This window comes from Dryobates pubescens, chromosome 35 (genome assembly GCF_014839835.1).
Source record: "Dryobates pubescens isolate bDryPub1 chromosome 35, bDryPub1.pri, whole genome shotgun sequence".
Taxonomy (NCBI): domain Eukaryota; kingdom Metazoa; phylum Chordata; class Aves; order Piciformes; family Picidae; genus Dryobates; species Dryobates pubescens.
In genome coordinates, this window is record NC_071646.1 from 1,505,987 (window position 1) to 1,516,803 (window position 10,817).

At 66.1% G+C, this 10,817-nt stretch overlaps 1 protein-coding gene across 1 annotated transcript; it reads right to left on the reverse strand.

Annotated features, from left to right (window-relative positions):
- Positions 1-4,631: 4,631 nt before the first annotated feature.
- Positions 4,632-10,675, reverse strand: PPP1R15B (protein phosphatase 1 regulatory subunit 15B). Its single transcript, XM_054176288.1, has 3 exons — positions 10,544-10,675; positions 8,155-9,933; positions 4,632-4,850 (listed from the first exon to the last, which is right to left on the reverse strand). Exons 1-3 carry the CDS (start codon positions 10,673-10,675, stop codon positions 4,638-4,640), a joined length of 2,124 nt encoding a protein of 707 aa, XP_054032263.1. The 3' UTR covers positions 4,632-4,637.
- Positions 10,676-10,817: the final 142 nt, after the last annotated feature.

Sequence of the window (10,817 nt, forward strand, 5' to 3'; positions counted from 1 at the left end):
AATGCAAGCTGAGTGCTGCACAGCCTCCACGTCTGGCTGTAAAGGGCTTCTGATGTGCTCGGTGGTGCCAGGGCAGGCTGCTGGGTGCTGCTCCTCGGGTCCTGCCGGGCTGGGAGGCTGGAGCACAGGCCCCCAGAGTGCCAGCAGATGGTTAATGACCTTTTGTCACCCATCCCAAGTGCACAGCAGCCCCCAGCTCCCACGGCCACCCTGGCAGCTCCAGAGCCTCGCTGCCATAGCTGCCAGCAGGCAGGGCAGGGTGCCAGCCCAGCAGCCCTCCAGCTCCAGGAGTGAAATCCTTCCAACCCCCTCCTGCTCCCTCCCCTGCTCTGCCAGCAGCCTTGCTTCACCTCGGAGCTGGCCTGGAGGAGCTCAGCAGCCTCCAACAGCAGAGCCTAAAGGGAGCAGCAGGGTGCCTGCGGGGGGGGAAGGTGCTGGATGCGAAGGTCCTGCCTGGGCCTTTGCTCCTCCTCAGCACAAAGTCTCCAGGGTCCAGTCCCAGCTGCCTGCAGCTGCCTCACTGCGTGCCACAGGGCTGCAGCAGCTCTGCTCCCTGGCCCAGCAGCTGCCTCCTCTCCCAGGGAAGGAAGCTGGCTGCAGTTTCCCACGGGGCAAGGAGCAGCTCCTGCCAGGCTGTCAGGCAGGGTGGGACAGCTGCTCCATGGCACAACCCCCTCCAGCCAGCCCTGCAGGAAGGATCTGCCTTGGCTTTGCCCTCTCACACCCCACACAGGAGGTGCTGCAGGGCCCTCACTCCACGGAGGACATTGAGGGGCTGGAGAGGGTCCACAGAAGGGCAACCAAGCTGCTGAAGGAGCTGCAGAAGAGGGCTGGGGAGGAACAGCTGAGGGAGTTCAGCCTGGAAAGAGGGAGGCTGAGACCTCATTGCCCTCTGCAGCTCCCTGAGAGGGGGCTGGGGCCAAGGAGGAAGTGGGAGGACAAGAGGGAATGGCCTCCCCCTGCCCCAGGGGAAGCTTAGGTTGGACAGCAGAAGAAACTTCTCCCCTGAAAGGCTTCTCAAAGCCTGGCCCAGGCTGCCCAGGGAGGTGGCTGAACCCCTGGGGGTGCAGCAGAGCTGTGGTGCTGAGGATCAGCCCCGGGCAGCAGGCTGAGCTTGGGGGCCAAGGAGCATCTGCAGGCTCTGGAGCTGGCACCCATGGGTGAGAGGAGCTGGGGATGGCCATGAGCTGGTAAGGAGCCTCAGGCAAAGAACAGGTTGAGAGATTCACAGACTGGTTTGGCTTTGAAGGGACCTTAGAGATCATCTGCATCAACCTCCCCAACATCCCAAAGCCGGGCTTGGGGCCCTCCAGGGGCCCAGAGGCCAGCCCTGACCCCCTCCAGGAGCTCAGAAGCCATCCTTGGTGCCCTCCAGGGGCCCAGAGGCTGGGCTTGGTGCCCAGGGGCCAGCCTTGACAGCCTCCAGGGGCTGGGAGGCCGGCCTTAGTGCCCAGAGGCCAGCCTTGACCCCCTCCAGGGGCCCAGCAGGCCAGCCCTGGCACCCTCCAGGAGCCCAGAGGCCAGCCCTGACCCCCTGCAGGAGCCCAGAGGCCACCCTTGGTGCCCAGAGGCCAGCCCTGGCACCCTCCAGGAGCCCAGAGGCCAGCCCTGACCCCCTGCAGGAGCCCAGAGGCCACCCTTGGTGCCCAGAGGCCAGCCCTGACCCCCTGCAGGAGCCCAGAGGCCACCCTTGGTGCCCAGAGGCCAGCCCTGGTGCCCTCCTGGTGCCCAGAGGCCAGCCCTGACCCCCTGCAGGAGCCCAGCAGACCCTGCCCAGGTTAGCTGCCCCCCCTCCCCTCAGCCCCTCCAGAACCACCCCACCTGCCCCTGCTCTCACCTTGCCCTTCACTCCCAGAGCAGCTCTCCAGAGGTTGGTTTGGTTTCTTTTTATTATGTACAGAAATAGAACTTTCAGATAAAAAAAACCCCAACAAACTCCACACAAACCAGGGAGGAGGAGGAGGAGGAGGAGGAGGCAATGAACCCAACCCCAGCCCACCCCTGCCCAGAGGGCCTCTGCTGCAGGGCTTCCAACTGCCTCCAGCTGATACAAAAATAAGAATCTGAGAGTCTAAAGAGTTTTGATTTAAAGTTCCAGCCAAGCTCTGAGGGGGGAGGGGAGAGAGGGGACCACCCCCAGCCCAGCCTGGGGGGCAGAGGAGGAGGAGGGGGGTTGTTAATTGAGGGTTAGTTTGCTTCCTCACCTCCCAGGGGCTCCCTCCCCAGCAGAAGGTTTGATGGGGAGGGGGAGGGAAGAGCTTGGCCCAAGCAGGAAGGGCTCAGGGTCAGAGCAGGGTGGGCAGGAAACCAAAGCACTGAGTTTTGCTCCCCCCAGGAGCACCTTGAGAGCAGCTGCTCGCTTGGTTGCTTCCCCTTCCCCAAGCTGCTTTTCCCACCCAGCTGTGCCCACTGCCACGGGAGCCCTCCCCAGGCCCCTGCAGGCCAGAGGGGATCAGTGCCTGCCAGCTGCTCCCTTCCCACACTCTGCCAGGCAGCAGGGAGCCCAAAGCAGCTGTGCAGAGTGGAGCACCAAAAGGGGAACAGCTGGGGGGGGTTGGGGGCTTGATCCCCTCCTCTCCCCCCCAGAATGAGATCATTTAGCAGCCACACCTGGGAGCAGAAGCCAACCACCTCTGCCCTGCACTTGGACTTCTCTCACCCTGAGCACAGCTGAGGCACAGCACAAATTCATTGCCCAGCACAGCCCCAAGGCCCTTCCCAGCCTGGGAGGGGAGCACTGGAACCAGCACCTGACAGCTGAGCAGCAGCTCTGGGAGGGATCCAGGCTCCCCTGGGGGTGGCCAGGGGGGTGGAAACTCACTGCCTAAGCAGTGGTGTGGCTCAGGTTTCCTGACAACCCTGCTGGGGTTCTGCATTTCCCAACCAGAGCACTTCCAGCTGCCAGCAGAGAGGTCACCTGGAAACTCAGACCCCACTGAGGCAACCAAAAAAGCCCTGGAAAGCCTTTCTGAGGCACATGAGGAAAGCAGGGAACTCAGCCCAGCTCTGGGGAGCTCTCCCCCTGCCCTCCCTTCCTCCCCTGGGGGGCTCCCCCCCTGCTCCTTATCCTTCAAGTCCTTAAGGAGATGACAAAGCTGGAGTGGGTTTAGGTCTCTCCCCCCCAGGGAACACTCTCAGAGTGCTCACTCCCAGCCCCTGTGCAGCCAGCAGAGAGCTGTTTGCTGCTTGGGGGGAGCCTCCCCAGCCCCCTGCCCAGAGCCAAGCAGTGCTGTCTGCTCCCTGAGCCAGCAGAGCCCCAGCTGAGGCACCCCCAGCAGGAGCCTTCTCCTTCCACACAGGACCTCAACCTCCAAGCCCCTGGGGGTGAAATGCTCCTTGTGGGGCAGAGCAGACCCAGAGCTATCAACACTGGCTGCTGGGGAGGGAGAGGGGGTCTGCAGCCTTGGGTGTCCCCTGCCCCCAAGCCCCAGGGGCAGCACAGGGGACAGAGAATCCTTCACTTCAAGCCCAGGGATGGCTGAGCTGCTGAGTAAGGAGCTAAGGGGCCCAGGGATGGCTGAGCTGCTCTGAGCAGAGCTAAGGGGCCCAGGGATGGCTGAGCTGCTCTGAGTAAGGAGCTAAGGGGCCCAGGGATGGCTGAGCTGCTCTGAGCAGAGCTAAGGGGCCCAGGGATGGCTGAGCTGCTCTGAGCAGAGCTAAGGGGCCCAGGGATGGCTGAGCTGCTCTGAGCAGAGCTAAGGGGCCCAGGGATGGCTGAGCTGCTCTGAGCAGAGCTAAGGGGGCTGGGTCCCCCCAGCCTCAAGCTATCCCCCCCCAGCCCTGCTGCAGGTGTGCCTGGGGAGCAGGGTGAAGCCTCTGGAAGCAGAGGTTTGGGGCCCAAGCAGCCCAGGCCCTTTGCAATGGTTCTGGGTACTTAAATAAGGAGGGAGCCAAAGGGCCTGGGGGGGCTCCAGAGCTCCACTGAACAACCCCCAGCTGGGGGGGGGGCTGAAAAGCATCAAAGGGATCCAGAAGCACTCCAGCAGCAGACTGGGGGGCAGGGGGCAGAGCTGTGCACAGGGAGAGTTAAGGTTGGTTGAGCAAACCTTAAAGAGAGACTTTTGGGCAAGAGGAAAATGGAGAAGCACCAAAAAAAAAAAACCCCAAAACCAGAGAAACTTTAAATCAAAACTGCAACACCTGGGTGCTGAGCCCCCCCAAGAGGTCCTGAGCCCCCCCAAGAGGTCCTGAGCCCCCCCCCCCCCCCAGAGGAGGCCCTGAGCCCCCCCAAGAGGAGGCCCTGAGCCCCCCCCAAGATTTCCTTCAAAATAGGTTTTGCCTTTTCAAGCTTTCCCCCCCCCTCCCCCCCTCAAAGTGCAAAGCAAGCCCCCTCCCCAGGTGCCTGCAGCCAGCCCCCTCCCCACAGGGCAGGCAAAGGCAGTGCCTGGAAAGGGCTTCCCCCAGAGCAGTCTCAGCAGGGCTGCACTGACACCACCTGAGCCCTCTGTGGTGCTCAAGGGGTGGTCTGGAGGGTCAGGGGGGGCACCAAGGGATGCTCCTTGCTGGGATGGCAGGGTGGGGATGGGAAGGGAGGGCTCCCAGCCCACTCCCCTGCCCCCTGCCCAGGGCCACAAGCAGCTGCCTCTTCTGGCTTGGAGCCTGCCCCGGAGGGCCTGGGGTCACAGCCTGGGAAGGTGCTAGAAGAGCTCAGCCCTGCTGGGGGAGGACTCCTGGAGTCTCTGCCACACTCTGTGCCTGTGCTGTGGGGTGAGGCAGTGGCCTATGGCTTCCTCTGTCTCCTGGATCCGCTTCTGGAACCTGCAGCTGTCTCTGGCCAGCTCCTCCCAGGGCCCTTTCCTGTCCTCCTCGCTGCTGATGTAGTACTCAGTCACTTGCTCCTGGAAGGTGACCTGCAAGAGAGGACAGAAACCTTCAGTGCAGCCCTGAGCCACCCCCAGCAGCCCCCTCACCTCCTCCCTGCAGGTGGGGGCTGCTCCCACCCAGGCTGGGAACAGCTGCCACAGGGCCTGAGGCCAGGGCTCTGCCACACTGGGGCTGAGGGCTGCCAGGCTGGGAGCTGGGCTTGCTCAGCAGGCAGGAGAGAAGGCTCCAAGGAGGCCTCAGAGTACTGGGGAGGGACTTCTGAGACAGGCAGGGGGAGGCTGAGGCCTCCAGGCTGGAAGGAGCTGGATTTAGGTTGGCCATGAGGAAGCAGCTCCTGGCCAGGGGGCTGGGGAGGCACTGGGCAGGTTGCCCAGGGGAGCTGTGGAGGCTCCAGAAACCTGCAGGTGTTGGAAGGCAGCTGGGAGGAGGCCTGGAGCAGGCTGCTCTGGTGGGAAGGGTCCCTGCCCAGGTGGGGCTGGATGAGCTCTGCTGTCCCTTCCAGGCCAGACCCTCCTGGGACCCTCCACCTCCCAGCTGCAGCAGCCAGCAGCTGCTGCCTTCCCCCTCCCCAGAGGCTGCACACTGTGACCTGGGAGGCCTCAGCTGATGACACAAAGTCCTCTCTGAAGCAAGAGCTCCCTGGCAGCAGCCCTGTGTCCCCAGAGGCATGCCAGGCAGGTTGGTCAGCAGGACAGGCCAGGGCACCGGCCCAGGGCTGCCAGCAGGGCCCTGGCCAAGAGCTGACTGCTGAGGCTGGCACAGGAAAATGCCAAGAGGAAGATTCCTTGGTCTGGAGAGGGAGCAGGGCCCTGAGGCAGCCCTGCTGCAGCCCCAGGAGGGGAGCTCAGGCTGCTGCAGCTGGGGAGGCAGCCCCCAGCCCTGGGCTGCAGCTGGGGGGAGGCAGCCCCCAGCCCTGGGCTGCAGCTGGGGGGAGGCAGCCCCCAGCCCTGGGCTGCAGCTGGGGGGAGGCAGCCCCCAGCCCTGGGCTGCAGCTGGGGGGAGGCAGCCCCCAGCCCTGGGCTGCAGCTGGGGGGAGGCAGCCCCCAGCCCTGGGCTGCAGCGGCCTCCAGTGCCAGCTGCTGCCATGCTCCAGGGGTGCAGTGCCAGCAAGGCAGTGACACCAAGCTCACAGCACTCAGCCTTCCAGCACCACAGCCTGCTGGGGGTGGAAGGGACCCCTGGGCATCATCCAACCCAACCTCCTGACCCAGCAGGGCACCCCCAGCAGCTTGCCCAGGGTCACAGTGTGGGGCTGGAAGCTCTGCAGAGGAGGAGACTCCACAGCCTGTCTGGGCAGCCTGCTCCAGGCCTCCAGCAGCCTCACAGCAGAGAGCTTTCTCCTCCTAGGTGCCAGTTAGTGCCTGCTGCCCCTGGGCACTGCTGACACTGCAGGAGCCCAGCCCCCCCCGGGCAGGAGCAGCCCCCCCGGGCTGGCAGGGCAGGGCTGGCCCCGGCGGCTCGCCGGCAGCCCCCCCCGGGCAGGAGCAGCCCCCCCCCCCCCCCCCCCCCCCGGGCCCCCCCCCCCCCCCCCCCCCCCCCCCCCGGGCAGGAGCAGCCCCCCCGGCTCGCCGGCAGCCCCCCCCGGGCAGGAGCTGCTCCAGCAGCCTCCCCCCGCGCCGAGCTCTCCTTGCAGCCCTTTTGCATCAGTCTGAGCCCCAGGGGCACCGCCCGCGGCAGGCTGAGGCTGCCCCCTCCCCTCCCCGCCTCAGGGGGGGACACGGAGGGGTCCTTCAGCTCTGAGGACTTCCCACGCAGCTCAGGAAGCCAACAGCTTGCCCCGTGGGGGCCGCCAGGGCTCGCAAAGGCAGCGAGGCAGGGAGGCAGTCGGCTCCCAGCCGCAGGAGGACACAAAGCTCCCTGCTAGGAGCAGCCCACCCCCCGCACCGGCCCAGGCATTACTCCAGCTTCCCATCCCGACCCCTGGCACCCCGCTGCCGCCCCCGGCCCTGCCGCCCCCGGCCCTGCTGCCACAGCCCCCCACTCACAGCAGCGTCTGAGGAGCCAGGCAAGGCTCTGTGTGGTGCCTGAGAACGCCCGGAGGGGCTCAGGCTGGAAGGGAGCTCAGAGCTCATCCCCACGGTGGGCAGCTCTCAGCTGGGCTCAGCTGCTCAGGGCCTCATCCAGCCTGGCCCTGAGCACCCCCAGGCAGCCACAGCCTCCCTGGGCAGCCTGGGCCAGAGCCTCACCTTCCTTACACTGAGGAACTTCTTCCTCAGCTCCACTCTGCCCCTGCTCTGCCTTCAAACCCTTCCCCCCTGGCCTGTCTCAGACCCCCTCAGGAGAAGTCTCTCTGCAGCCTTCCTGCAGGATCCCTTCAGGTCCTGGCAGCAGCCCTGAGGTGCCCCTGGAGCCTTCTCCTCTGCAGGCTGCACAGCCCCAGCCCCCTCAGCCTGTGCTCCCAGCCCTGGGAGCGTCTCTGTGGCCTCCTCTGGCCTCCCTCCACAGCTCTGAGTCCTTCTGCTGCTGGGGACAGCAGAGCTGGAGGCAGGACTGGAGGTGAGGTCTGAGCAGAGCCCAGGGGCAGGATGCCCTCTGCTGCCCACCCTGCTGTGGCTGCAGCCCAGCTGCCTGCCGGAGGCCACTGCCAGCTCCTGCGGAGCTGCTCAGCAGCCAAACCCTCTCGGGCACTCCGTGGCACCCCAGCCCTCACAGCAGGGCAAGTGTACTCCCATTTACCTGACCCCTGCCACACGGAGCGAGCGTCCCAATGCCCAAACTCCTCATCAGCACTTCACATCTGCGCTCCCAAGCCCGGTCCCAGGCACTACAGCCCGGCAGGAGCCTCCCAAGCGGCGCAGGGAGAGCTGAAACCAGCGCCCGGCTCTGTGCTGCCCCACAGCAGAAGGCTTCTCCCTACTCCCAAAGCTCAAGGAGGCTTCTCCTAAGCCCTCGAACTGTTTACTTCGCGATGTAAAGCATGAGCTCGCTGACCCCGAGTGCACTCAACAAGGTCCTCAAGCGCTTTCGTGCTGACAGAGCCTGGGATTTCCCCCCGGGAAAGCCTTCGCTTCTCACTCTTCAGCTCTCAGCTGCTTCCCCCCCGCCCCGGGGAGGAAAATGAGGTCAGACCGCGGCGGAACGGAAACTGCATCGTCAGAGGCAGACTTGGAACTTCCAAGCCCAGCAAGGAAATTCCTCTCCCGAGCCACTCATCCACCACGTGTGCAGGATGAGGCACACCGGCCCCGGGCACAGCCTGAGCTCAGCGCCTGCCTCCCCTCCCGGCGCCCATGACCTCACCCCGCGCTCCCGGGGGTGGCTGCGGGTGGTTGTTGTTTCCTTTAGCTCACCGCCCCCCAAGCCTCCCGAGCCCAGCAACCCATCCCCTACCTTTTTCCTCTTGGTGCTGGCAGCTTTCTCCCCACAACGAAGGCCAGGCTGGAGCAGGTCGGGGAGCCCCGAGCTGCGCTTCTCCAGCTGGAGCCGGCAGACGGCGAAGTGGCCGCGCTCAGAAGTGACCAGGCTCGGCCTCTCTGCTCCCTTCCCCTTCTTCTCCGCCGTCTGAAAGGCTGCCTTGAAGTTGAAAGGGTTGTAAGGGTCATCCGAGGCACAGAATGAGTTCCAAAGTTTCAAGCTTTCCGCCTCATCCACACTGCTGCAGTCCCACTCCTCCTCCTCCTCCTCCTCCGAGCCAGACTGAGAGGAGCCCGAGGACTCTTCTGCCCACGAAGAATCTTCCTCCTCCTCCTCCTCTTCTTCTACGTCCGACATATCCTTCCCCGGCTCGCTGGATGATGTCTGGATGGTGGCTGTGAAGTTCTGAGGGTTGTAGGGATCCAAGCTGTAGAAGGAATTCCAGAGGTGAAGCCTTTCCCCGTCCTGGCTGCCGGCCTCCGAATCCGAGGGCAGCCCTTCGCTATCAAAGCCATCATCATCATCATCCCAATCTTCCTCCTCGTCCGCACTCTCCTCCTCCCCACTCGAAACTCCCCCTATGATATAGTCTATTAATTTATTCGCGCAGGCAGGTCTGGCTGAAGTGGGGAGGTTTTGCTCTAGTTCGGAGTCCTCCTCCTCCTCCTCGGTCAAGGCTTCCCCCTCCAGCGCTCCCTCCTCCGCCGAGCTCCGCATCGCCTCCTGCCCCTCCAGGGCACCACCTCCAGCTTCTCCCCCGGGCTCGTTCGGCTCCTCGGGCGCCTTCGCCTCGCCGGCATCGCAGCGCTGCTCTCTCCGTCCCGCTCCCTCCCCTCGGCGAACGCCCTCCCGGTGCTGCTGCTCCTCCTCCAGGCTGTGGTAGCCGTGGTCGGGCTCCGGCACGGCCAGGCCGGCGCTCGCCAAAGGCCACTGCTGGAGGAAAGCCAAACGCTTGCTGCGGAGAAACTCCACCTCCGGCAGGCCTCCCGGCCAGGCCTGCGCCGGGCCCTCGGCCCGCAGGGGCTGCGGCAGATGGCTCCGGGCGAAGCGGGCGGCCGGGCGGCGCTGCGGGCTCGGCGCGCAGGCAGGCGGGGCGGGGACGGCCGCCAGGCTCCTCCGCGGGCCCTCCGCGCCCCCTTCTCGCCCCTTTCCCGGGGGCTCCTCCGGCCAGGGCAGCGTCTCTTCGGCCCAGTCCAGCGAGGCGGCAGACTCGGAGAGCAGCAGCAGGGACGGCGCCGCCTGGGCGGCCCTGGCGGGGCCGGCGGCGGGGCACAGGGCGCTGCTGAGCGCGGGGCCGGGCAGCAGCCGCTGCAGCAGGGCGGGCAGCGGGGAGAGCAGCTGCGACACCATCCGCAGCCACGAGAAGGGCGGGCTCGCCTGGGGCGAGGCGCCGCCGGGGGCCGCGCCGGGCCCGGCCAGCTTAGGCCAGGCGGCGGCGAAGCCCAGCCGGGCCCACCCCAAGCCGGGGCCGGCGCGTTCCCGGCCGCTCGGCTCCATAGGCGGCGGCGGGCAGAGGAGGCTCTTCAGCGTTCCCAGCGGTGCGGTCGGACCTGCGGAGCGGCGCTCCGTGGTGCGGTAGCGGGTCGGTGGGCGCGGCCGGCGGCGGACAGCTTCGTTCGGGCGATCGACTCCATCCTGCTGCGGGCGGCGGCGCAAAATGGCGGCGCGGGGGCGAGCGCCCAGCTCCAACCCGCCCGCAGCCGGCGTCAGCCCCGGGGGGCGGGGCTCACGCACTGCGCGGGCGCCTGCCCGCCCCTTTGACGCAACAGAGCGCTTCGGGCGTTCATTGGGCGGTGGTTGTAACCACGCCCTTGGGGGGCGGGTTACAGGGCGGAGGTCCTGCCCCTTCCCCTCGCGGGGATTGCATCAGCCAGGGGGCGGCCAGCGCCGCGCGGCAGCGCCCCCTGTGGCAGTGGCGCGGAGCGGCGGGGGCCGGCTGCGCCGCTATGAACCGAGGCAGGGCGACCAAGGGCCGGCTGCGGCTGCTGCACCCGGCTGGTCCTAGCCCCCCCCAGCTCGTGTTAACCTGCCCTTGGTGTTTCATCAGCCCTGGGGGCAACGGGGGGGCGGAGAGGACCCAAGGGATGGTGCCTGGGGAGCGAGGGAAGCACATCCCTGGGCCTCTGAGACCTTAGTCTCACGGGGTCTGCAGTAGGCAGATGTGCAGGTGGAGAGCTGGGCAGGGGTGCAGGTGAAGGTGCAGGCAGACATGAGGTGCAAGCAACGGCACAGGCAGCAGGCTCAGGTGCAGGCAGGTGAATGGGCAATGTGCAGGCAGAGGCTCAGGTGCAGGCAGGTGAATGGGCAATGTGCAGGCAGAGGCTCAGGTGCAGGCAGAGCCCAGGCTCCATCCCATGTGTTTCACCTCTTTTATTTCCACGCTCATCATCTTACAGGCCGGAGGGTCCCGACCGCAGGTGGGTGCTGGCTCCAGCAGCCCCAGGGGCCGGCGGGGCCGGGCTTGCTGCCCCCCCCAGGCCTCCCCCTCCGGCTCCATACAATAGTTTCAACTTTTAATATAAAGGTTAAGTTCATTATTCTCGATCCTGAGAAACATTTCATCCGTTTACGGAGCTCTCGCTGTAAACAAAGCACCACAGGCACCAAGCCCGCGGCCCGGCGCGGGCGGCCCCGGGGCG

What these genes read in the sequence shown, in the direction of transcription:
- PPP1R15B (XM_054176288.1), bottom strand. Translation starts at nt 10,675, where the DNA reads ATGGAGCCGGAGGGGGAGGCCTGGGGGGGGCAGCAAGCCCGGCCCCGC. An exon ending in TGAGCGTGGAAATAAAAGAG is followed by an intron (nt 9,934 to 10,543) that starts GTGAAACACATG and finishes GTTGCGTCAAAG; the next exon opens with GGGCGGGCAGGCGCCCGCGC. An exon ending in CCAGCACCAAGAGGAAAAAG is followed by an intron (nt 4,851 to 8,154) that starts GTAGGGGATGGG and finishes CCTCTCTTGCAG; the next exon opens with GTCACCTTCCAGGAGCAAGT.